Source organism: Pogona vitticeps, chromosome 9, assembly GCF_051106095.1.
Source record: "Pogona vitticeps strain Pit_001003342236 chromosome 9, PviZW2.1, whole genome shotgun sequence".
Lineage (NCBI taxonomy): Eukaryota > Metazoa > Chordata > Lepidosauria > Squamata > Agamidae > Pogona > Pogona vitticeps.
In genome coordinates this window covers 25,564,260-25,590,297 of record NC_135791.1, presented here as the reverse complement: position 1 = coordinate 25,590,297, position 26,038 = coordinate 25,564,260, and the positions used below count along the sequence as shown (strand labels likewise).

General features: G+C 42.2%; 2 protein-coding genes across 2 annotated transcripts; one reads left to right on the top strand and one right to left on the bottom strand.

The window, feature by feature from the left end:
• Positions 1-115: 115 nt before the first annotated feature.
• Positions 116-16,384, top strand: MEIOSIN (meiosis initiator). Its single transcript, XM_020787095.3, has 14 exons — positions 116-280; positions 2,770-2,849; positions 4,092-4,182; positions 4,402-4,501; positions 5,278-5,412; positions 5,896-6,147; positions 7,304-7,427; positions 7,998-8,101; positions 8,403-8,549; positions 8,951-9,027; positions 10,087-10,206; positions 11,382-11,629; positions 13,505-13,594; positions 14,743-16,384. Exons 2-14 carry the CDS (start codon positions 2,770-2,772, stop codon positions 14,912-14,914), a joined length of 1,740 nt encoding a protein of 579 aa, XP_020642754.3. The 5' UTR covers positions 116-280; the 3' UTR covers positions 14,915-16,384.
• Positions 16,266-25,821, bottom strand: LOC110075764 (homeobox protein SIX2). Its single transcript, XM_020787284.3, has 3 exons — positions 21,421-25,821; positions 19,335-19,498; positions 16,266-18,730 (listed from the first exon to the last, which is right to left on the bottom strand). Exons 1-3 carry the CDS (start codon positions 21,802-21,804, stop codon positions 18,460-18,462), a joined length of 819 nt encoding a protein of 272 aa, XP_020642943.3. The 5' UTR covers positions 21,805-25,821; the 3' UTR covers positions 16,266-18,459.
• Between the last annotated feature and the right edge of the window lie 217 nt (positions 25,822-26,038).

The window sequence follows — 26,038 nt, the reverse complement described above, 5'->3', positions numbered from 1 at the left end:
CTTCTCCCGTCGAGGTGACCAACCAATCGTTTCGCCCTGTCCTTCCAAGGTCCACGCCCACAGGACCTCAAGGCCACGCCTACTCCTTATTAACTTCTCGCGGCCGCCTCGCTGGCGCGGTCCTGAATTCCGCGGGCGCGCGCGTTTCATTATATGGCGCTTGAGCAAAAGCGACTCTGAGGGGACAAAAAATCTTTTTTGATGTTTTAATATTTAGTATCAGTATATTGGGGAGGTTCAAGTTCTCCTCAGCATTGACCTCTCTCCTTTCTAAAGAAAAGTACGAAGCCCACAAAGTATTCCCGTTTTATTCTTCCTGGTATTTTATTCTTTTATACACCTTCCTCTCCCCTCTTATTTATTCGTTATATGACCTCTGTTACCTCATGAAATGTTAAGAAAAGTTACCACACAAAAATGAAACAGCCAACAGATGCTTTCCTCTTCTGAGCGACCCATCCCTCAGAGCACAAAAGTTATTTTTTTAAAATTGCTTCCCCTGCACTTCCTTGCACAGAAACCTGTACCCCTTTTCAGTATTTTTCTAAAAGTTTGCAAAAACACATACTTTTTTTGGGCTCCTACAGACCCAGACCTCACAGGTCAGTCCTTTCAATAAGCAGCCACAAACCCTCCGTCTTCAGGGTCACTGAAAAGGGCCACTAAAACCCCACTAAAAAGGATGTCTCCCCATTCAAATTTACCCACCATTTTAATTTTTTCAGCCCTTGAAGGAGCCCCTTTAAAACCAATCATCCCCACATTTCCCAGAACTGGGACTGAACTTGCAAAGAGGCATCTTGTTTTGGTAGGAAGGCTGCCTCTGGTGGGTCCCAATAATGCCCCTTCAAAATCTCTAAAAAAACGATGTACTGTATATATTTCTAGTTTTCCCTCAGACCTCTTCTCACTTCTGCTCTTCAGCCATGGCAAGGAGAAGCTTCATCCCCATGAAATGCTTCTACACAAAGAAATAATGGCTTAACCTGCACATGACAGATTTGTTAAGATTTTCCTCTTCCCACTGTGTTTCTAGGGAGCAATATTAACTCTTTCAAAATAAAAACCATAGACATTTCTCTCTACTATGATTTTGTATTTGATTCCAGTCTTTGAGGGGAAAAATCTTCCTCTACAAACTCCTTTTTGATTAATTTTGGGTTTACCATGAGATAATCCAATTAAAACTGAGAGTTGTGTGCGTGCGTGTGGTTTTCTGAGTGTAAATCCTTCAGATTACCTCATCTTTGGCTGGGTCTCCTTTCTCATGTCACCGAGCCCCAAGAATTTAACCTTTCCTTATATATCTCTTTGGTGAACTATCATTTTGAGGCCACTGAGTTATTATTATCTTTTTCTGATATCCCTCGGGCCTTCAACATCCCCATAAAATGATTGTCATGGGTGGGGAAGTTCAAAAAGCAAGTCAGTTCATGAGCGCCCCATAATATCTTCCATTACTAGTTGATCTTTCTTTTCTTTATTTGCACAATTTAAAATTATAGGCGTATCTGAAATATGTAAAATTAAAAACAAATTAGAATGTCAAGCTAATTAGACTACAGTATTTTGACCAGAAGCAGGATACTTCAATGGTGTTAGCTCTGCCATTTGCTAGATCTCTGTCTCTCTCTGTCTCTGTCTCTGTCTCTCTCTCCCTTTTGTACATGTGGTGTACATGTGGTGATGTGCATGCACATCAGCTGATATACAGTGACTTCCCCCATTTTGGATGGGTGAAGAATCTTCCATCCCTGCCGCCATCTTGAATCCTGTTATCGTTCTCCATGCACCTACTCAAAACCCTCATTCATGCAAGTTCTGCTCCATTGCTTCCTTCACGCTGTGGTCTCTGTGGGATTTCCATGAACTTGCCTTTCCCCTCTACCTTTTAGTTCCCACACCTGCTTTTGCTTCCCCAGTTTCCAAAATGGAAGGCAACAGCTGCCTTGACGTCTGCTCAGAGCTGGGATGTTGCTCTCACCAGCTCCAGGAGGAGAGCTTGTCTTACAAGCCAAGCGAGCACAGCTACCAAGCTGAACAGAGTTCACTGGCCATGTACGGAGGGCAACCTGCCAAAATTTGGACAGCTGTCATGATATCAGCTTTGCAGCTTGCAAGTGATGTAGACCCATTTTATGTTCAGCAACTGCTCTTTATTAATCCTCAAATTAATCCCAAGACTGTCTTGTACAGCCATTTTATGTGCTTTAGAGCTTGGTAGGGTGGCTTTTAAAAATAACTCCCAGAATTCCCAGCCACTATGAGCACCAAGAGCTTGGAAATGTTACATTATGAGATTACAACTCCCTAAATTTCTACCCGCATAGTAATGGAGAACCATGGGGATGTTACTTTTTTGAGACTGTAACTCCATAATTTCTAACCTGTCTGCTGGCTAAGGGATTCTGGGAATTGTAGTCCAAAATGTATTTATTTGTTTGTTTGCTTGTTTGTTTGTTTATTCAATTTATATACCGCTGCCATTATGCCAAGACACTACTCTGGGCAGTTACAATAAATATAATACAAAACCAGATATGAAGTTAAAAAGACTAAAAACAATTAGCAAAAAAGGTATCATCTCCCAACTCTGGTTTCTTCACTGGGAACATCCTGTCTCTCATCTTCTTTTTCTTTATGGCTTCTATATGCCCTTACTTTTCCTTGTTTAAGCTGATTTCCCTATACTCTCTATTTCCTTTTTATATCATATATGATTGAAGAATAAACGAGATTTCTGTCCCCCTTCATCCCTTTCTATTATAGATGTGGGACCAAATTGGACGTGTTTGCCCTGAAGAATTGCAATCAAACAGCAAGAATTTCAAACAGAACTTAGGTGACAGGTGAGGGAGGAGAAGCCTGACAGCTTTTATGGAACATTTACATGTGGGTCTCGCTCAGATGTTGTGTTGGCCCAAAGCTGGTGTGTTTGTGTTGCCATGTCACTCCTCCTACAAAGAGCAGTAGCTAGACAAGCTATTGAGTTCTGTTCATGGGTTTGTTTATTCTTGTGTGCAACCTGGAAACCCTCAATTATCTCGCTCCCAGCAAGTGGTAGTCAGAAATCAAAAACAAACTGTGCTTTATGACTCTGGCTTGTCAGAGGAGAGACAAGCCAGGGTTCTCAGTTCACAGTGGGATAATAAACCAGGAACGGAAGCTCTCCAATTTGTTCTTTTGCTTCCATTTACAAGAGGGCTCATGTTCTGAGTGAATGAAAATCAGACACTGGTTCTAATAAGCTAGTATTCTATAAATGTTGACTTATTTATTTACGGTATTTATTTGTACCCTGCCCATCTAGACTGAAGTCTTTTCTGGGTGGCTTATTGTGATATACAAGTGCAATATGGCAGAATTCAAACATAGCTAGATCAGACTAGCAGTGAATTTAACATAGGTGGACCTAAATTTTGTATAAATGTGCCTGAGATTGAGCCCTGTTAACTTGATGGTCCAAATCCTACTATTTTTGTTTTCTGCACATGAAGGTAAAATCATGTAAGTGGTTCACTGAGGCTGCTTAATTACGTCCCATCACATGACCAAGCCTGCAATTGACATGTTGTTAATTAGCCTCAGTTAGATGCTGTAACCTGTATGCTATGTGGAGAAAAAAAAATATTCTGGCCAATGGAAGTTGCCACTGAGTAGGGGTGCCTAAGATTACTCTGTAAATGCATATCTGTCTGTTGGTTTAATTCAGAGCACTGTATGAAGAACTGCCTCTGTAAAATTGACACTGTAAATATGCAAGGTATTATTTTCCTCTCTTGCAAGTCTTCAGTGAGTAGAGAAGGTATGCAAGCCACTGAAACTGCTTTCAGTGTTGCTAATGCAGCATTGAAAGACAGAAAGCTGCTTTTAAAATAATACTAATTTTAAAGATCCTAAGAGTAACTAGATGCTGAATTCTATACTCTTGTGTGTCACAGCACAGACCACACAGCTTATCTTGATTATCATCCTCATGTCACTATTGACAAACAAAAGCAAGCACCTGCATTTTTATTTTATTTTTTTTTAATTATCAGTAGAGTTTGGAAAGAAAGGCTAACTTTCCTCATCTCTCTTTCTCTCAGCAGAAGAAAATGTGATAACTATGCCAACACCCTTAAAGAACTGGCAGGAATGCTGCCTATCCCTTTGAGAACTAACTGCAAGAGGTTGACAAAGGTACTGTGTCACTGGATTTACTGTAGACATTGAAGGGATACTGAGATGGCAGTATTTGACTTGCACAGCTGATAACTGGCCTTCACTGTTTGGAAAGTTTAATATGTGCAGTACCAGGCGGTGAGGGACTACTGTTCTTAGACCTTATAAGAATAAGAATTTCAAATGTTCTTCTTTCTATTCCTTTCCATTTGTTATGGATTCCCTGGCTTGAAACAGAAAGAAATTCTCCTGCGTGTCCTCCAGTACATTGAACACCTGCAGGAGAGCATTGATACAGCCAGATCGTTACTTCACATCAATTCTGACGAGCGAAAAGGTAATGTTCCAAAGAGAAGCAGAGGAAGCAACATGACAAAAATGTCGTGAACATCATGGAAAGACATACTGGCCTAACATAGACAACTGTCCAGGTCGCGTGGGGAAGTAATGTGAAAAAAGAAAATGAGGAATGAGACAATGCTGCCTAAATGCATGATGGTAAACAGCGATTTTTCTGGTTGTCATTTGTAAGGAAGAAGCGCCTCCAGGTAGTTAGGAAAACAAATCTTTACAAGGGTTTCCTCTCTTGTTTTGGGTGACAAATGCCTGATATTTATATGTGTGGACCTGTTGTCTAATAAATTGCTTGAAGGCTAGAAATCTTGTGAGCTTTTAAATATACTGTAAATAGTATTCTGTGCAGCACTCCATATTAAATTGTGTGTCAAGGAGAGTAGAATTAATTGTTCATAATTGTTTAATGTAAATGTTTCATATACTTTCCTAATTTATGCCAGCGGCAGAATGTGCATTTTCTGGTTGCAGACTTATTACCCTGTTTCCCTGAAAATAAGCCGTAGTATGATTTTTCAGGATGCTCATAATATAAGCCCTACCCCAAAAAGAAGACCTAGTTAAGTGTAAGTCCTCCACACTTGTGCAGCAACCAGAAGAAGATGACATGACTGTATTTGAATAAATGTAGATCATTGCACGTGAAAAAAATTAAAACATCCCCTGAAAATAAACCCTAATGTGTTTTTGGAGCAAAAATTAATATAGGACCCTGTCTTTCGGGGGAAAAAGGTAGTATGTGATACTTTGTTAATGCAGGGGAAGCTGAGCAGCTGGTGGTGGTGGCCCCTGCCCAAAAGAGAGGACAAAGAGAAGCCACACCACGCACAAAGAAAACGAAGCCAATGGTGGTTTGCAAAAAACCGAGGAAGAGGAGACGCACCCGCAAATCAGGTTTGGAAAGGATTCCACAAACTCTGAAAACACTTCTTAGGTATATGTCAATCTGTAGAGCTTCCTGTCTACACATGACAGAACTTATACACTGTCTCCAATGCCCACAATTTACACCCCATGTGTGTAAAGTCTTTTCGGTTCAGTATGTACCAGATTCCTCCCCAGGTGTGAGGCTGATGGCATGGACCAAATTGGCTAATAGATCGAGCACCACATCCTTATTGCTTCTGTTAAAAAGGTGCCATGGAAAAGTAGTGCCTGTAGCGCTCATCTATAAGGTAAACCAATAACTTGAACTATATCTATCTTTGTGTTCTTTAAACACAATTGTGGGGAACGCTTGAGCCAGCACATGGATACCCAACATGTTTTCTTGTCCTTCTGTGCCCGTCTCAAAGACGCCTGTGAAAACAATGCAGGTGGTTGTGATAACCTGAGACTCGTTTCATGAATGATGTTGGTGTTGCTTGGTTTTTGTAGATCGGCGAGCAGTGAACAAGAAAGCCTGCAAGTGCCTCGCTCTGGAGACTGAGAACATCCCTTGCCAAGCTGGCAGATACAGTGAAGAGAACAGTTTATACGCTGTGGGAAAGGTCAACTCTATTCTTTCATCCTCCCAGAAGCAGTCACCTTTCTTTCCTAACTTCCAAGTTCCAGTACCAGAATCTTACCAGCCTGCCAGCACTACCTCTCTGGATGTCACCCCAAATGGAGTTCAATTTCATACCACAGGCATGGTTTTTTCATTGTTTTGTGGGGGCTTTAAGTAATTTTTGGTGAAAAGTTGGTAGACTTCTCTCCTGTAGTCTGTTTAGTGTGACATCCATACCTGTCAGAAGCTGCCACTCTGGCTTGTCAAGGGAAAGACAAGCAAAAGTGCTGTCTCCTACTAGGTTTGGGTGTCACATTAGCAATCCGCATATGGAAACCCTGCTCTTTGTTTATCCACACTCTCTGAAAGCAGAAACAAGCAGCCAGGGTGCACCAGCAGAGTGGATTGTTCCACACAGGGATTTTGGGGCACAATTGAACCCAAAATGTACAGCTGGAAATTTTTTGGAGCAGATGGAACATTATTGGGCTCAGCTCAGGAGATTAGGTTTTATCTGTCAGTTTCCAACTGCACATTTTTTTATCCTAATGGTAAATTTTGCATCCAGTTGATTCCTAACTGCTCTTCCACCCCATGTTCTAGTTTCTTGTGCCCTTTATTTTGTTGCTGTGAAATTCATCAAGTTAATTATGTGTGGAAAAGTTGACATGAGTTTTATGAGTTACACATAAGTTGTAATTGGGCTGAATATAATGCTAGCCTTTGGTTATGTGGAAAGAGCAAGACAGATTACAGGTACAAATGTTTTTTTGGTCACCAGAAATATTTTTCCACACTTTGGGGATAATTAGGTTGCCATTTTTTAAATCTGCTGTTCCTGATGGATTTGATAAGAAAATGTTAGCCTATATTCTTTATATTTCTTAAATCTCTCTGGACTTAGTAGCTAGGTAGATACTGCATATGCTTAATTCTCCCCCTCTTCTCACGTCAATTTAATTTACAGTATCTGTTTGATTTCAGCTAGACTGTCCCAGACTTTTAAAGAATAGCATTACAAATACTGTATATTAAGACTTTACCTATTGGGGTAGGGTGAAGGCAGCTCATTTCTGCCATACAGTGCTTACCTCTCAGGAAATTCTAGCTTGGATTTTATCAGATTTTGAGAGTGTGCTCCTAACCCAAAGGCCACTACTAGGAACTGTTCTTTTCGTGCTTTTCCAGTTTGTACCTGGCTGCAATAAAGCTTGCTTTATGTAGTTCGCAGAGTGTGGACTGGATGGATTCTGAAAAGTTTTACAATCTTATCTCTCTTTATAATGTTATTGGCAGACTGGAGCTTGGGCAGCAATGAAGAGGAAGGCAAGAATGGCGATATGTTTTCTGTGTGTGCAGCACAAGTAGCTTATGATGAGCTGCATCAATATGTCAAGGAGACAGGACATTCATCAGCAGGGTATGAGCACGAGCAGAGAACATATAAATTGTGTGCTATAACATTTAGGTTCATTTGATACTGTGGGTTGAACTTGAATTGGGAAAGGGCTTGAAGGCTACAGATCATAAACAGGCTGTGGAAAGGGAGACAAAGCATTTTAAACCATTTACTCCTGACCTCAATGGCTCATCCCCATGTTGGCCCATGTTGACTCTTTCACAAGCAGGTGAGGTACATAACCAACACTGATGTTAAATAAACCTTTGCCAACATCCCCCAGACAAGACAAATGGTCAATTTTGAGGGGAATGACCTTAGAATATATGAAGGAAGAGGGGAAAAATCCTGGGAATCTTTGGGAAGGGGGTTAACCCTGAAGCCTCTGTGTCACTAGTTATTAACAAAGTCCAAAGCAGTCAATTTGTCGAATGCTGGAAAAGAGTACTAAAAACATACTGTATGCTCAACTCAAGACATTGTGTCTCTAGGATGTCAGTAATCAAACAACACTCTCCTTTTTGTATCTGGAATAACATGTACTCTAGTGTCCTTTGATTTTCTTGGTGACCACTTTACTTGTATTTTCAGACAGGAACTGGTGTGTTACAATTCTTCTTGTGAGGAAGAAGATGAAGAAGGACCCAGAGCCAGCCCTTGGCTGTCCACTCAGTCTCCCATAGGCATGCCCCTTGGTAAGCAGCAAACAGATTAGTGAGAAGGCCCAGGGATGGTCATTGCTGGACACAGACGCAGGGAGCCCAAAAGGCCAAAAGGGTGCAGTTCAAGCTACAATATGCCATTCCAAGCATATTTATCCAAAATTACATTTAACAGGAATTCCAGTTTACCCTCTAGGAAATGAATTTAGAGTTGTAGCTAAGTGCCCCAGAGAGGCAGGCAACAAGGACACTTCTCTGTGGTTGCTCCCATTTTCATCTATTCAGCATCCTCTTAAAAGCTGAACTGAAACAATAAACTGCACTCTTTCATTAGCAGGGAGCATGCAGCTGTGCTCTCCCAGGATTGAGACACAAAACAACAGTTGCTCGGATTTGGGGCTCAGTCCTTCGCTTTTCTCCTCTCCTGGCCGGCTACTCACCAGACACACTCTCCAAGGCATTCAGGAGGAATTTTCCCCAGGTAAACAAGCAAAAAGTAGTGGTGGTATGGGAGGGGATCAGTTGTGTGATTGTAAGTCCAAATTGCAGCACATGTTGTATTTCTGTTTAAAAGACTTATAAGGCCTCTTTAATGCTTTTTTTAAAAAAAAGCCCTCTCTAGAAATCTTACAAAAATAGTAAAACATCAATAAGATAAAAGTAAAACCAGAAATGGCAATTCAGAAGAGCCAATGATATTTGGTTACTGTTTCTCTCTCTCTCTCTCTCTCTCTCTCTCTCTCTCTCTCTCTGTTGTTGTCGTCATTGTTTTACTGTATGACACAATGTTCTCTTGTCTTGTTGGGCAAATGAATGGGGGATCTAGCCTTCTTTGAGAATGCTTTCTTGAGATTTAGAAGAAACTTTTTTGTTTCCTTGCAGTTTTATTTGAAGATGTGTATATGTCTCTGCAGTCTAACAGTTTTGCTCAGACCCTTTCAGGAACTCTCTTAAGAAAGGTAAACACTTTGTCCTTCAACGTCATATATTTGTATATTTGCCATTATAATTCTTTAGCCATTGATGCAGTGGAATGTTACATGATGCACTTGCTTGTGAACCAGCCATAAGAACACAGGGAGGAGGCAAAGATAGCTCTGCGGTAGAGCCATGTGCTTTGCAGTGTATAGGGACTTTGTACAGCCCACAAGTCCCTGTCATCACCAGCTGAAAAAGTTGGCTAGCTAGAAGGGAAGACATTTTTTTTGCTGGAGGTCCTAGACAACTTCTGCCAGACATGATAGACGGTGCTGAGTAAGATGAACAAATACCCTGACCTGACATAAGACAGTGAGTGAAATTTTCCAGGCATCAAATGTTGGTCTGTGTTATACCATTTTCAGTATATTTTGGTTGAAGAAGAAAGGTGCTAAAATAATATTGAACTGTCTAGTTCAGGGGGATATTCTGATTTGTCTGACAAATTTCCTCTAACTTTATTAGCCACCTTTGGCAAGGCCATCAACAGTGAACTCTTAGTTCAAAAGATGGCTTGGGAATTGGTAAGTACTGTGTCATCCTGCGACCGTGTTGGATTCCTTCCTAGAGTAGGAGATGATGGATACTTCTTGCCACACAGTATGGAGGAATAGTTAAAGTGTCAGAATAAACCCAGTGAAGTGATCACTTCTTTTATTTCTGTTCTTCACCTATCAAGGGGAATATGTTTAGGTCATATACTTGGGACAAAATGTCTATAGTTGGTGACCCACATCAGTGTTGTTTTGACTGTCTTCCCAACAGCGAATGTCTCTGAAGTTGTGGTAATAACTTTGCACCATGGTTACACTGTTCCAGGAGCTCATGAACTAGTTTAAATTACATGGAATTGAGGATTAGTGAAATTTCAAACCACAATCTTATAGTGATCATAAGTAGCAATATTGATCTATACATCTCTGTGTGGAAGCAATAACTCCTTAGACTACTGTATAAAATGCATCACTGCTGTGGTGGCGGCAGTATCAGCTCCTTTTTCATTGGTCCCTGCCTCTGATTTCTTCCTTCACCCCTTGCAGCCTGCGTTCAATCTGGATCACTGCTACCTTTCCTACAGTGAAACAGGTCAAAGCGACTCCAGCCCTGTGTCTAGAGTAAATGAGGCAGCATCTTCATGGAACAAGCAATTCCTCCAAGAGGTGGGAAGAGACTCTGGGCAGGGGGTGTTACTTTGTGCGTCAGAGGAATCATACCATGGAACAAAGGCTCTCACTCCCTGAGCCTAGTCTGATAGGGAATGGAATTTGTGTTCTGTAAAACAAGATCTGCCGGTAATTCATTACAGCAGTGCTAAAAGTAAAGGTTCCCCTTGACAATTTTTGTCCAGTCGTGTTCGACTCTAGGGGACGGTGCTCATCCCTGTTTCCAAGCCATAGAGCCAGCGTTTTTGTCCGAAGACAATCTTCCGTGGTCACATGGCCAGTGCGACTTAGACACAGAACGCAGTGCTGGCTTCCAAGTAAATTTTTAGGATTTAGAGCTAAAGTTACAATTTTCTTACTAGTTTTTTTTTAATATCACAATGATAGAAGAGGTGTTCTTTGAACTCACACTCAAGAGTTGCCTTCTGTTGTTCTTCAATGAGATTATTGCACTTTGTCAATTTTACCTGCTATCTTCCTTTTGCTTTTGAAGAAACATTGGAAATGAAGAATTCCTTCAAATGTTGGGTGAAAGGGCAAAGAGGCTGGGTTGAGGATGTAATGAAATTCTGCCCTTTTCTAGCTTGGTTATGAAACTGGCTAGCAAAAAAATATATATATATCAAGGAGCCAATCTGAAACTTTTTCGAAAAGGGAGATCTCCAGGGAGATATCAAGTGGCTAGAGTGACCATCTAGGACTCAGGAAATCTGGGTGCAAATCCATGCTCAGCCATGGAAACTCAGGAGCGGGGCTGGCAATAGAATAGCTCATGTAACTTAAAAACCTCATTAGGTTTGCTGTCATTCTATAAGCTGGATATGTTTAGATGGCACATGACAATATAAAAAGAAGACTGGTGAGTTTCCTAATTGGTTGTAAAACTAACCATGAAAATACATGATTTGTAGCTCCATCAGGAGCATTTTTGTTCAGCAGTACAGGTGCAGTCCATTTGACCTGCTTTGCTGGCTATGACGTTTGATTCCAGTGTCAGATTAGTAAAATCAATTTTTTTACAAGATTGGCAGGATAAGCTTGATCAGCTTAATCATACTGAAAAAGTTGCAAGATTCATAGGATGCTTTAGTGTTTTCATCAACTAATTTCACAGGCGTCTTTCCACATTGATCACCCTGACCTTAACCCCTCCCCTCACCTTGTACTATTAGGAGGCTTCCAACATCAGGTCTGAAGGCCCCATGTCCTCGAGTGATGAGAACAGTGATGCTACCTGGACACCATGCAAGAGGACAAAGCCACCTCAGGTTGCCTGTCAGAAGAGGAAGAAAGTTGTCAGGAGGCAGAAGCGCCGGCCAGGACTCTGTGAGAAACATAGCAGTTCTTCTCTACAGCTGAAGAAGAAATGTGTGAATGGATTTATCATGTTCTGCCGCTTGAACCGCAGACACTTCATCCGGTGAGAATCTGAGAACCAAACTCCTACAGAGGGACTCAAATTCATCCAATCAATAATTCTTCTAACAGCACATTCCTTTACACTAGAGACACATTAATTAATTGGCTTCAAAATGCAAAATTAATTATTAGCTTGTGTGTAGTATTTCAGAATCTCCAGAGCTTCTCAAATATGTTATCTTTCTTAATAGTCTAATATTCCTATTACAGTCCTGTAAGGCAGACCACAATTCTTAACTCCTATATTGTAAGGAGGAGGCTGAGACCTCTCTTAAACTGAGGCCTAAGCTACCTATTAAGTATACAGTAATGAAAATTTCCATCCTTATTACTTCTTGCATGCATTGGGGGTTAAACTGGTGGGATGACTGGGAAGTGAGATTTAGCTAGAGCGTTGTGTTCTCAGTCTGGATCAGGGTCCTGTGCATGTACACTGAGAATAAGAAAGTAATTTAGGGTTGTTGGTCATTTTGAAAGTGGCTCACTTTGAGGCGCTATTGTGAGTTCAACCCTGAGTCTCTAGGAGCTTCTGAATTCACAGATTTATATTATTATCCATAAAAGTTAAGGAAGTTTTCAACTATTATTTAAAACAGTGAATGGCTTCAACTAACAGCTACAGCAGCATTGCTGAAGCTGAGCAGGTTTTGACTTGTTTGGCAATTCAGATGGAAAATTTGGTTTGTGTATGAATGAGAGCTGTGCATAATAAAAGCATTTTTTTTAAAAAAAAACCTAAAATACATAAATGCAGAGTAGAGCGAAAGCAGCTGTTTCATGGTTCTAGGTGTCATATTTGATGAAGGTCAATATACTTTTTAATATTCTATTATTGCAGAAGTCTAGCCCTCCATTCACAGCTTGTGACTTCACCTGTCCAAACAGAGTTGATTGGCTTCGACATTATGCTATATATATCCTCTGTTGAAGTAGCCGTGCTAGTAGCATAGCACAGCTTTAATTCTGCTGTAGGAATCAAGGAAGAGGGATTGTTTATGGCTCAGAAGCTTTGCATCTCATGGCATCGTTTCTTCCCCAAGTACCATTCTGAATCCCTTTCAAGTACAGTTGTTTGTTTCTTGATTATTCTTGCTTGCCTTATTCTGAAAACTCAGCATGGGTAACAAAGGGCAAAATCTATACTTCTTGATCATTCTCTTAGAATGCTTAGTCTGGGCTTAAAATTGGGTGGGTAATTACTGAGAAGTAGTACCACTAAGGAGGAGAAGCCATGAAAAACAAAACTATTCTGTAGTCACTTTTACACCTGCAAATTATAAAACTCCTTGTTACAAATAAGAGATTTGTTTTAAAGCTTCAAATTTTAGGAACTTGTGCCTGGAGATCACAAGTTATACATCTGTATTTCTTAGCAGCCCTGAAAGTTGGGATCTCAAATTAATTGCCCCCTCTATGGAAAGTAAAGCTTTTAATTATTTTATCAGAAGACCTGTAGCCAGGGAGCAAAAACAAAAACCCAACAACATAGCATCCCAGAAGCTGTGCCTAGAGATCTCAAGCTCAGGGCTTCAGAGAAACATGAGCATAGGGAAAGTGCAACTGAATACTACTACCCTGTTGTTTTTCATGATAAGATGCTAGGATATCTTATGGAAACATTTTTTTAAAAAATGAACATCCAAGTACCTTTGGACTGAGAAGTTATAGCATGGTGTTGGGGTAAGGTTTTCATCGTGGTTTTTCTTTGCAAAGGATTTTTAAACATTGCTCTCCGAAGACAGCCAAAGGCTGGCCTGGCAGGGAGTTGGCACGGCAGCTTTGTTCTCTTGAAACCTTGAGGGGAACATTGGCTGTGCTTTGTGTGCACGCTTCTCATGAGTTTGAATGATCAAATTAGTTTTTGTCTTCTTGGCAGTGCTTACCCAGGCATGGCTTCTACTGCTGCCACAAGGGAGCTGGCCCAGCTGTGGCGGATGATGACGAAGCAAGAACGGAAACCTTATTGGTATGTCTGGAACTGGCCAGAACGAGCTCGGAGCTCAAAAGTAACATGTTACAAGCCATGTCATTATCTTCTTTCAGATTACAAGAGGGAACAAAAGTACATTTCAAAAGTAACTTAAGCGGATGTGAAGTCACTTCGCTGTTGTAACATGTTTCGTTTCTTTTGACGTTACTTTTTGAGGATTGTTTAAACTCCCTTTAGAAGCATTTTAGCAGAAATCTTCCAAAATTTATGACAATCTCCCTTAAACCCAGTTTAAACAAAAAACAAGAAATAAAACAAAGTAATGAAAAAGTAGCAAGTGACACAGTATTTTACTTCTGTAAAAACAGTAACAGAAAGGAATTACAGTTCAGATTAGAGTCTGGGGAAAAATTGCTTTTTCCAAGAACAACTCCCAGATTGCCTTAGAAAGTATATCCAATGACTATTGGGGGATCTGGACATTATAGTCTTTAAAAAAAAAGACAATGTCCATCTTCAAGTGAAATGTTCAGGTAGCTGGTTATGGGAAGGGTCCTTCACTGCTGATTGGAGGAGTCAACACTACTGGGCTAAACAGAGAATCAGTTCAGTGCTGGCAACTTCCTGTCTATACTCTGTCATATTTTGGCAGGGAACTGGAATTCCACTGTATTTTTAGCTCTCTATGAACTAATTATAAAAAGTAACAAATTTAATCACTTTGCATCCTTTTCTGGCAAATATAGGTAGAAACTGTATCTGCCCATTGGCACCTTGAAGATATAAAGCTGGTGTTCGAGCAGTTATAATGAGATGATCCTTCATCTATAATTCCTCTCCCTAAAACAATCTGTATTATTAGCAATTTATTCTATTTATCCAATGCCTTTAAAAAATCTGCCCAGTCTTAAAAAATACAGTATTCTGAAAATAAGCAATTTATTAGCTAAGAGTAGAAGTTACATTATGACTGGAGGCTATCATCCCTTTTTATTCCAGAGCAAGCTGCTAAATGAACTTACCCCTTGTGTGCTTGATCTTGATTTATCACAGGACAGTGGCAATTAGCAAATGGTAGTTTGATTGCCTGTTGCAGTCTGTTTATTATAGATAGCTGTCAACAGGAAACAACTCATTAAGTCATATGCTTATCACATATGCTGTATTACTTTTTCCCCTTTCAGCCTGAAAGCCCGGAGATTCAGCCGGATGAACAATCGCATTGTAAGGGAAGACAACTCCAGTGGGGAGGAAGAGATGGAGCCGCCCAAGCCTTTCCATCTGTTACTGGCTGAGAAGTCCTTTCATGGTGCCCAGAACTTTGGTGACTACTCTTTACTAGACTTTATCCCATGATTATTGTTTTTTAATGGCGGAATGTTGAAAATGGCAGGTTCACCTATGAAAAGATGGCCCTCTCCCACTGGTTTGTTATTGTTTGTTACAGAGTTTCCTAGTTGGTGGGTCCCCCATTCAGTGCTTCGCTTCCTTCTTTACAGCAGTGCACAAGTTGACAGGGGCCTCATGGGTCCCATTGACAGGCTAGCAAAAAGCAATAACAGAGAGGGGAGGAAGGGGGCCAGACAACCCTATTTCACCAGCCTCCTTCCCCTATACATCTCTTTTTTATTGCTTGCAAATATCCAGGGTATCCTCGCTCACTGTGCTTCCAGCTTCCAAGGAGTAGTTGCTGAGGGGAAGCAATATAACAGATGGATGGGTTGTAGGTTTTACCTCCTGCCACCATCCAAAGTGGTCCCTGATGGGTTTGGAGAGCAGTACCCCTGTGCCCGCAGCATTGGCAAGACGAATATTCAGGTTTGCATGTTTACATGGGCATTACCATGGGTTTCAGAGCCTGCTCCATTTGACATGGATGGGTGTAATTTTCAAAAGGCAACAGTTCTGTGTGGAGTTTTAAAAAAAGAATTTTCAGAGTATATAACAGTGTCTTTCCTCTGGAAAACTCGACGTCTGTTTCATTTTGGCTTTTAACTTCAAATCCATATTTATTGCCAAACATGTTTAGCTCCTCTGATGCTTTACTAAAACTTAAGGTTTTTGTTATTGGGCCTTTAGCTTTGTGGGATGTTTTGCTGCAATACAGGATCCAGATTTTGAGGTCCACGTGGGTTAACTCGTTTCATGGTAAATGTGATGCTTTGTTACATAGCAAGTTGCTTCCTGTGTGTGTTTGCCATTCCCTGAAGCAAATGAATGTCCATGTATGTGAGTTCATATGTTTGCTCTGGGTAGCACTGAATTCACCCTTGATGGGTCTGTTACACCAAAGATCCTGAAGAGGAAAACACTTGGTAGTTTTAGTCTGAGGTTAAATAAGTTCCAAGACACTTGATTCTGAGCAAACAAGAGTGCTCACAGTGGGAAGGTAGAATGACAGGATTGTACTTGTGAAGAGCACAGATCAGGCCACTGTAGCATAACATTTTGGGTTGGTTTCCGTCCTACTTGAGGAAGACCTTCAAAATCACTTGCCGTTGACCTATCTCATAAATCAAAGGTGGGTAAAATGTAGTGCCCCCCCCCACAATTGTAAGATTGGAACTTCCATCAGTCCTAGATAGCTTAGCCAATACTGGTGAAGGCTGATAACAACAGTCCAGTTACATCTGAAAGTCTACCCTTTGCCCACCCTCATCTGAAATGGTCCCTTACCTCTGTGTTTGCAATCAGTTTTTGTTCCAAATTTTGTTACAGGCTTGAATGGATTTTTCTGCTGTTGTATTTATCTATTTATCTATTTATTGGTAGTTTTTTTCCACCTCTATTTATATTTAAAATAAAGGCTAGCTTTAAAACTAACAAGTGTTTTTGGTGGCTCTATGCCTTTCCTCCCCCTGGTCCTTTGAGGTCTGAAGCTAAAGGCTTTGAGTGAAATCAAGCAGCCCCTTTCCTTTGGAGTTAGGACTGTTTTCAGGGAAGACAGTTATCTTCCCCAGAACATGCTTTGGTTGGGCCAGAAAATCAGTTGCATCAATTCTCTCAATGTGTGGGCTGGTGGAGCAGTTATTTATCATTTTAAAATAGTTGCTTTGGGCAAGTGATACCATGTTATAAGCTTTCATCATGTTTGTAAACAATCCATTGTCTTGGTTTTCCCACTGGCAGAGATCTATATTTCCCCATTCTATTTGTAGATCTGGGAGACTCCTTTCTTACCATTGCTCCTTATTCCTGTGCTGTAAAGTACAGGCCCCATGGCTGAGACACGTTTTGGTTGTGCCTTGCATTTATTTATATTGTTTTACAGTGTTCAAAACATTTCAAAAATTGGGTCAATGATCTGTGCAACAACCCTATAAAGTAGAACAATAGTATTATGCTCACATTGCATATGGGGGCTGAGGATGAGAGGGTGCTTGTGTGCCTAGGAGAGATTATATTTGCACTCTGGACTTCCTCACTGCAGGTCACTTTCTTGAATCTGAGTCTTAACGTATCTGCTCAGAAGCATATCCTACTGGGTGGAGGGGGACGTATTCCCTGGAAAGCATGTCTTGGATATCAGCCTTTATCATGACACTTGAGAAACTCTCAACAGAGCATCTCACTGCCTGTCCTTCGCCACCTTCAGAGCTGGCAGTAGGCTGCAAGAGGCTCAACTAAATGGAAACTTTCCTCATAGGACAGCTCCTCAATGTTCCCTTAAAGTCAGCCACAGTTTCCCAGTAGCCATGCTAGTTCAGGGATTCTGGGTGTTGCTATGCAAAACAGGAAAAAGGCAAATGGCTTGTGTGATTCTTCCCGTGCCAGCACAAGGGGGGGTGGACACACCCCTTGAATGGCTCATCTGGCCATAGGAACACATATTATTCACTGATGTCCTTAGACAAGAGGATACCACCCTTTGGAAGGCTTCATTTATTATGAAATGTGGCAACACAAAGTGACTTGGCAGGCTAGAATCAGAAGACCAAGCAGAAGCAAGCAGCTGAGTTGGGTCTCTTCAGGAAATGTGCCCGAGAAGCATCTCAGAAATCCAGTGAACCTCTTCCTGCAAAATGTACCACCCCCTGAATGAAATGACTGTAGGTTCATGGTGAACTGGAGAGGGCTGCTATTCTTCTTTTCTTGGGTCCATTCTCATGCTCTCAAGTGCTTCATTCAAGTCCTCTATCAAAGTCATTCGGTTCCTCCATTCTTTTGCAAGTCACTCTAATTGCTCTTGCTCTCTCTAGAATATGATAGGCATTCTCATGTGTTCAGTTATCCAGGCTATTATCTTAATTAGCCTTCTTAACTCAGTGCTTTCCACTTTCAATCAGTGCTGCTACTGCAGGATATAGTTGTACAGTACTTAGCATCAAAGTCCTAGTTTAGAAACTACTTCTGCTTCATTTTTGCTTGGTTCTGTGGAGGCAGAACAACTCTTGTTTCACCACCAAGTGTATTTCATATTGTTCTTTTACCAGAAATGGAGGTCAGACCTTGTTATCAGCTACTGTATAGGGGAACAAGGGAGCTGCAAATTTTGGCAGAGTAAGGCAGTAGGGAATGTGCTGTGATGAAAAAATATATATACCCCAACATCCTTTTCTCTGCCTCTCATCCTACAGTACGTAGTAATCTTGGAGTTTAGAGGCAGGTGAGAGGATTTTCTTTAACTTTTACATCATTTTCTTGGGTATGGCTTTTGGTAGAAGAGAGAGAGAAAGAAAGAGAGAGGTCTGCTATGACTACTAGAGCGTAAAATCTATGCTACAAACCCAAATTTTGGATTGTAGGTTATAAACGTGGCAAGGTGAAACTCTTCTTCTCCACATAAGCCAGGAGATGATGTTTTGTAATAAATGGTCTTAACGACAGTGTTGGTCAGACAGATGGGTGTTTCGAAGGACTAGAAAGAATCTGCAAAGGGGCCTGTGTTCCACCGTATTGTTTTAGGACCCCAGATCTACAAGGGTAGAAGCGAGAGGCCCCTGGAGGCTGTTGTGGAGTGGCTGGTGATGCAGAAAATCTATGCTGTGGGCACCAGGTGTGGAGTGTCTTAGTGGAGTTGAAAGTGGCAAGCCAGGGTAGAGGAGCGAGGGGCTGGATCCAGGAGCCACAGGGCTATCTGTGGGAGAGTTCTCGTCATCTGAGCTGCGGACAGCACATGCCTCTCGTGCCATGCCCCTTCCTTCCTTCAAAGCACCACCTTCACTGTTCTCTCTGAAGAGAAGAAGAAGGGGAGGAAAAGTGGGTGGTGGAAGCAACAAAACTCTGCCTCCAGGTTCCAAGTCCTATCAGTTCCACAGGATCCCAAGAAGAATTTTTAAAAGAATACAAGTTAAGTTCTTGGATACAACTCCCAATATGGCCTGGAGGATCCTGAAAGCTATAGCTCAAGGAAGTAACTCAGTCCCAGCTCCAAGAACAACAGATCTTGGTGCCGCAGGAACCCTTCTAACCACTAATAGAAATTAATGAATGTCTTAGTCCAGTAACTTTCAGCCTTTTTAGGTTTGGTTTCAGTTTTAAATCCAAACTGCAAGGTGATATCTACTTCCCTCCCCTGCATTGTGTCCAGATAGTTCTGCTTATTTCCCTATTTCCTTCATTGCCACCACCATGTTTCGCTCTTTCTTTAAATAAAATCTGATAACATACAGGAGATCTATGTTATCCACTGAGGAGCTCCAAAGAGGCAATCTAGCTTTTCTCCCTGTTCTGTTGGTACGCAACAGTCTCTGTCCAAGTCCTTTCCATCTGCAGCTACAGCAAACCCCCTAGAGGTTGTGTTCCAGTCCCAAGTATGTAGGATCAGCCCCCTCACCTTTCCTTGGTCTCTGTGGCACGGTCCCTCTGGCGCCGGTTTTTGAACCAGTTGCTGACCTGGGTGGTGGTCAAGCCAGTGGCTTCTGCCAGTTCCCTCTTCTCACGAGGGGATGGGTAGGGGTTGTGGGTGTACCACTCTCGTAACACACTCCGAGATTTTTCCTGTGTGAGAGCAAAGGGGGTCAGGAAAGAACTGAAACGGAGTCAAACAAGAATTTGGGAAATGATGTGTGTGACAATTCCATATTCTCTCTCTTTCTATTTTGGCTAGTTAAAATTTTATAAACCTCTGCATTTCCCTTAATATATTCTCTCTCCCAGTCCTTGAAATAAAAGCACCAAATTCTTCAGCTTTGCCTCCAATCCTATGAGCATTTTAGTCATTCTTCTCCCAGCATTTCCCAGTCTGTGACACCCTTTTGAGCAACCAAACCTGTATACGATATTCTAAATTATGTTTATATGTAGCAGCCTAGATCCAAATTTAGTCATATTGACCGTTGATGGCGGGGAGTCTACTCTACAGATGATGAAGTCTGGATCTAGTCATTACCATAAATTTTCTTTCCTTGTAACATTCGTTATAAGTGTTGTAACTCTTATTACAGATTTGCTTTCTTTATAACATTGTAAGTCATGCTTTTGTTTCCTGGCTGCTGCAGTTTTCGATATTCACCCCCAGTACAGTATGTCTTCTTTTGTCTTCCAACGTCTTTTTCCAAAATTGTATCAGCCAGTGTTGCCTCCATCTCCGTGTTTGTGAGATTAAGTTTTTATTTTTAATCTCAGTGTGCAGGGTTGTAACTTCAGTTCCACAGCTCTTCACCATCACTCTTGTTAGCTGTGGCTGAAAAGAGCTGTAGTCTTTCCTGCATCTAATTTAGGGGAAGTCATAGGGAATAACCAGCAGAGGGCAATGATGACATTGTTTTCTGTGCTTCGTTGTGTTCCCTACAAGGAAGATTTAGCAATACCTTCTTTTATTTTGAATCACAGATAACATAAGACTCAGCTGGATTTTTGTGATTTATCACTGGAGGAGTAAAAACCATTGACTGGAAAAGTTGGAACTGTGGGCAGGGGTTGTAGGCAGTTAGTATGTTATTATTATTACCGTATATGATATATTATTGTGGGAACAAGTGAATATCTTGCTGAGCTTGTTCCATTCACCTTTCTCTCCTGCCAGGGAGACTGTGCTCTTAACAGGTTCAGCAGTGGCAGTCTTCCCTGGCACAAGCATGGGAAAAGGTGAGTCGTCAGAGGCTGTTCCTCTCAGACAGTTATGAGGAACATAGGAAGTCTTCTTCTGGATCACATTATTGGTCCACCAAAGCCATTAATGTTGACATGGACTAGCAGTACACAAAGTGTGGTCCCCTTTCTTTTTGGAACTGAGGCCTGGGCCTCCTTATATCAGAGGATCCCTGCTTGGAGATGGAGTGAAGAGGAATGGAATGGAATCTCTAAGGATTTGCTATCCTGTCACCCTTCATGGGGGGAATCTAGTTCTATCTTCTTCTAGTTTCCTAGTTCATTGGCTTATAATCTAAATCAGGGAGGACAAAGGTGGTGTGGAGGGGAACACCTGTTTGACCACTAAACGAACCACCACAAACTGCCCAACCAGTAGTTTGTGCCCATCTCTAGAGAAAAGGTATTTGTACACTTTGAGCCCATTGGTGGAAAAGCGATAGTTATGACTCAGTGACTCAAAATGTTCTGCCCATGTGAAAAGTGGAAACTTCAGGAGCAGAGCCCAAGTTATATAGAGCCAGTGGTGATAAAAGAAAGGTTGTTTCAATGGAGTCCTTTGATATTGACTGTCAAGGGCAAGCTTGATAGGAAGCGGGAGAGTGAGTGAAAAGATGATGGCAGGTAACTTAGACTGTTAAAAAGGAACCCAAAGTCAGTCAATTAAACAGAAATACTGATTTGCAAACCTCCAGGACAGGAAATTTTACAAAGGCTTATGTGCAGGATTTGTGCCTACAAAACATTAAGCAGTGGAAACCTGTACGTTAAAAAAATGATTTTTCTGCCCTATCTCGGTGAGAGCAAAGTGTGGTTCCATGAAGTCTTACCTTGAAACAGTAGCTGGTTTCCTCTCCATCCCAGATGGTTCGTGGCAGGAGAAATTTGCGCCGCACCCTGTATTTTCCCACGGCCCCCAGTGGCCTCCCGCGCAACTTCTCCGCTTCGATGTAGTGGGCTTTGAGCCACAGTTGTTGCAGCTTGGGGTGGTTGTGAGGAGAGAACTGATAGCTCTCCAAGATCTTGTAGAGCTCCCGGAAGTTCCCCCTGTGGAAAGCCACCACGGCCTTGGCTTTCAGGACGGCCTCATTCTTCTGCAGGTAGTCGCAGGCTGGCAGGGACCATAGGAAACAACCCAAGCGGTCAACGTTACCCCCTTGCTGTAGAACTTCGCACACGCATGCCACTTGCTCTTGAGTGAAGCCGAAATTCATGGCTGATGAGGAAGCGCACAGGTTGCCTGTTCATGGAGGGTGCCGAAAGCGGACTCCGAAACTCGGTGGCTTTCGAAACCAGCTTAGGCGGGTCCACAAGCGGAATGCGCTTCCTCTGAGGAGGCCTGCATGCAAAACACAACGCTGCCCTTGCTGCCGAGAACAGGAGGCGACCCTGTCTCTTTCAAAAAGGAAACCAGATCTGGCCTACTGTGGCCAGCGTGGATGCGAGGAGCCGGAGGCAAGCCAGGTGCCTGGCAAGTTTCTCTCCAGGGTGGCCATGTTCCCTTTTTCTCTCCTCCTGTCTGCGCCGTCAGGACTCTCTCTGTCTCTACTGGCTCTAGAGACGGTCGCCTGGGGTACACGTCTAAGAGGGGTATCGGTTACAGGCCCAGCCCTTGCAGGCTGGAGCCGTGGACAGCCATTGGCCGGCTCAGCAAGAAGAGCAAGAGAAAAAGTCTTAAGCCATGCTACCTCTGGGTGGTAAACCTTTCTCCGGAGGGGTCCTCCTGGATAAGGAAACATGAGATATCCCCTACACAGTGTGGAGTGGGGTAGGCAGAAGGTGTCTTGGTCAAGACGAACAGCTCTGCTTCTGGCTCATACTTGCCTCTTCTGTTATTAGCTGACATCTGCCCAAGCCCTGGCTCAGATCTGTCAGCAGTTTTTTTAGATTTTCATCTTATACCATGCTACTTTGAAACATGGGTTTTGTTGTTCCTGTTCTGGAAAAGAAAAAAGAGCACCAAATCCTTCCTTGTAACCTGTAGGAATCCTTTTTCCTCAGCATCCTTCCCTTCCCTGTGTCTTCTTCAAAATCATTTTAGAATCCATACTAAACTCTTTAAAAAACCCTAAAGCTTGATACCAACATGATAGCTAATCCCAAAGTTTCTCAAACTAGATCGGTTTCCTTTTATTTCCTCAAAATGAAAAAAGGGAATAGAAAGGAGAGTTTTGGTTGCTTTTAACATCTTTGGATGGGAGCAAACTCTTTTAACATGTATCACGTGCTGTAAATCCACAGGCAAAGCTCTTTGTCTCCCCTTTGTTCCTGGCCTTGCCAGGTGATTGATCAGCCCCTCTGAGCCACAGCTGCTGCTTGTGCCGTTTCATTCTCCTGCCTCCTTGCTCTTCCCATGTGGAGATCATGTTTCCCACCCAAGCCAGCAGCCATTCCTAACACAAATAACTGGTTGAGGGAAGACAGATAACAAGAGGCCTTGTCTGGCTTCTGGGCTAAAGCAGCATCTCTCTTCTAGTGAAGAAAGTGGAGAGGAAGACACTTTGCTTACGGAAAAACTGGAACCCAACTCCTCAAAAGGTACCAAGGCAGAGGAACCCTAACTCCATCTGCCCAATAATGCACCAAGTAGAAGATGGAAGTAGATAATAGGGCTGGGCAGCTGCTACCTGGTGCCTCTGGGTTCTGTAGTGGGCACAGCATTCTAGCAAGCAGATGCTGGTTCCACTTGCTCGGACAGGTAGCGGTTGCTTTGGGGGAACATGCCCAATCTTGGAAGTACTGTAACTTCAGAGCAACATGCTTAAAAAGAAATAAATAATCAACCTGTATTCCTCCTTTTCCTCCTTTGTCTCCCACCAGAAGCTGGATAGCATAATGGCTTTTCCAACTTCAGATCTGGCAACTCTAGATAACGATGTGGTGCTATCTCTAAACCAGTCTCCCAGGTTTCCCAGTCAGGCCGTCCTCTCAAACTTTTCCTATTTAATTTGCTTCGAACAATAATCTGTAACAAATAGCATTACTCATTTCACAATAGGTGAACAAAGTATTCAGGTTTTCTAGCCTGTATGTGTTTTGCGACTTCTTGGTGTTTTGTTTATTCACGAGCTTTCAGGTCATCCTCTTGATTCCAGAAATTCTTAGCATCCTGTGATGAACCCAAGATTCAGATACGTCTTTCTTTTTCACAGTTGTCTGGGTACCTATATAGATTGTGCAAATATGCCTCTATGTTTAGCCCAACTTTATCCCCACCAAAAAGTCTGTTGAGGTGGCTGAGGCTGAGAGAGGATGACTGGCCCAAGGTTAACCTGTAATCTTTCAAGGCTGGGTGGGGATCTGAGCCCAAATCTCCCCCAAGTCCCAGTCCACCAGCTTAACTGCTGGGCCATACTGACTCACACCAGATTGACACCTGCTCTGGTTCCGTTAGACATTGCTCTGCTTTCCTAACTTTTGGAAGCCCTTCGTTTCAGATCAGATTGAAATCTCCAGACTTCACACTTTTAATAACTGGAAACTGATTTCCAGCTTTTTTTTTTAAAGACATTTCTCTCCTCACCCCCTTCAAAGGGGATTCCACCACTCAAATACAACTTTTGGCAATGGAATGGGATCAACTGTACAGGTCACATGGACTTAAGCTGCAGTATCTCTATATAAGAAAGCAAGTCACTGGTTTGTTTTGTTCCTTCCCTTGATTCTGCTACCTTCCCCCTTATTCCAGCTCATATTAATTTCTGCAGCCCCTATCCGCTTTCCCACCAATACGGAATTAAATGCTCTCTCGGATACTACAAAGGGTTAATCATGCCTGTCTTTCCCTCCACTCCACCCTCCACTTCCCCACCTAATTCAGGGACAAGAAAATCCCCCTCACTGCTCCCACCCCAGATGGTGTTGCTTACACAGCCATTTGAGTAATACTATCCAGCCTGGATCACCTTCCTTCTTCTCAGCGACTTAACAGCCTCTTGGGGAGGAAAGCTTTGTTCTGGAGCTGATGCGGCAGCAGTGGCTACAGCAAGAAACTTGCTGTATGTAGAAAATTAATCAGAGAAGCGCTTTCTCTGTCGGTCTCAATCAACCATGTTCCACAGGAAGTCCAGGGGCCTCTTGTCTTCCATCCCACCACTGCTCCCAGTTCTTTGGAGAATGGTTCCAGGTGACCATTTGGTCCTTTCCCTGCTAACCTATTTCTTTGCACACATATACAGGTGTAGAATTGCAAAGGTGAGAGGAAGAGATTCTCAGTTTATGGAATTCATAGCTTCCATATAAATCTGTGGTTTGGATGGCTTTAAAAAGTCTGCTTTGGACAATATAAAAGATTGATTGCCGCATTCCGGGTTGTGAAGCACACCTCGTGGTAGGCAACGTGCATTCCAAATTCAATTTGCTCAGAGCACAGCAAGGATGTCCCTCACCTTCTTGCTCTGATTCAGAATGCTGAAATTAAATAATTGATTCATTAAAAGAGGAATCCCCTCATCCGCTCAAGATGACTGATTGTCACAACAGGTGCTTTTCTCCGTTCCCCTCATTTGCCTTTAGAAGCTAAAAATGGTTTTCGTTGGCAAGCCTGATCACTCGGACTCAATGCTCTATTGGAATCACATCTCTGGAACACTAATGTGATTTTGGCTGTAAGTTTGGCTTAGAGAGGGACCGAGCGATATGGTTTTGTAACCAGATCATATGAACTTCTGTTTGGATCCAGAATAGCCAGTGTTGAACTTGGTTCCGAGGAATCTAGATTCTAGTCCCCATTGAGCAACAGAATTCACTAGGTAGCCTTGGATCAGTTGCATTCTTTCCTTATCATTCAGCCTGGCCTACTGTGTTGGGAGGGGGGGGGTGGGGGTTGGAGAGCCATGTAGCCAGGCTTAAACCCCATAAATGTAAAATATGAATATGGTAAGATTTCAGCTCCTGAAGCGTGATGCTTAGCATGCTGGTACCCCTGGCAAGGTGGTAAGTGCTACAGGAGGGAGCACACATGTCAAGGCAACATACTAGGGATAAAGTAGTTCTCTCCACACTTTACATGGGTAGCAATGACCTTAAGTTACACCCCATCAAATAAACCTTATTTTCAGCCTGAATTCTCTTAAGCCAAAACCTTTCTGCATCCCTGCTTCTGACCATTATCTTCATATTTTAATTTCCCAGCAAGCACACTCAAATAGTGATCCAAATTGAATACACAAAAAAGGGAAGATGCTCCCTTCATGTTTTTGGAACCGTTGAGTGTGCCAAACCAGAAGCTACAAACCACCCAAGCCTCACTAATCCCTATACCAGATTCCATGTGGTTAAACAGATTTACCTATGTGTGCTTAAAGTTCTAATACTCGTAATTAAAAGACCCGAAAACATAAACAGAGATTCTCAAAATGCTGACTTCTCTGCCCCATAACAATTTTTGCATTTGTGATTGCAGAATATTATACACCATTGAAGACTGTGTTCAAATAACTGGCAACT

Coding starts and splice junctions, on each gene's coding strand:
- MEIOSIN (XM_020787095.3), top strand. CDS start 2,770: ATGTGGGACCAAATTGGACGTGTTTGCCCTGAAGAATTGCAATCAAAC. Junction 4,183..4,401: donor ACTGCAAGAGGTTGACAAAG/GTACTGTGTCAC, acceptor GGCTTGAAACAG/AAAGAAATTCTCCTGCGTGT. Junction 5,413..5,895: donor GAGACGCACCCGCAAATCAG/GTTTGGAAAGGA, acceptor TGGTTTTTGTAG/ATCGGCGAGCAGTGAACAAG.
- LOC110075764 (XM_020787284.3), bottom strand. CDS start 21,804: ATGAATTTCGGCTTCACTCAAGAGCAAGTGGCATGCGTGTGCGAAGTT. Junction 19,499..21,420: donor AAACCAGCTACTGTTTCAAG/GTAAGACTTCAT, acceptor GCTCTCACACAG/GAAAAATCTCGGAGTGTGTT. Junction 18,731..19,334: donor GCCACAGAGACCAAGGAAAG/GTGAGGGGGCTG, acceptor TCTTCTCTTCAG/AGAGAACAGTGAAGGTGGTG.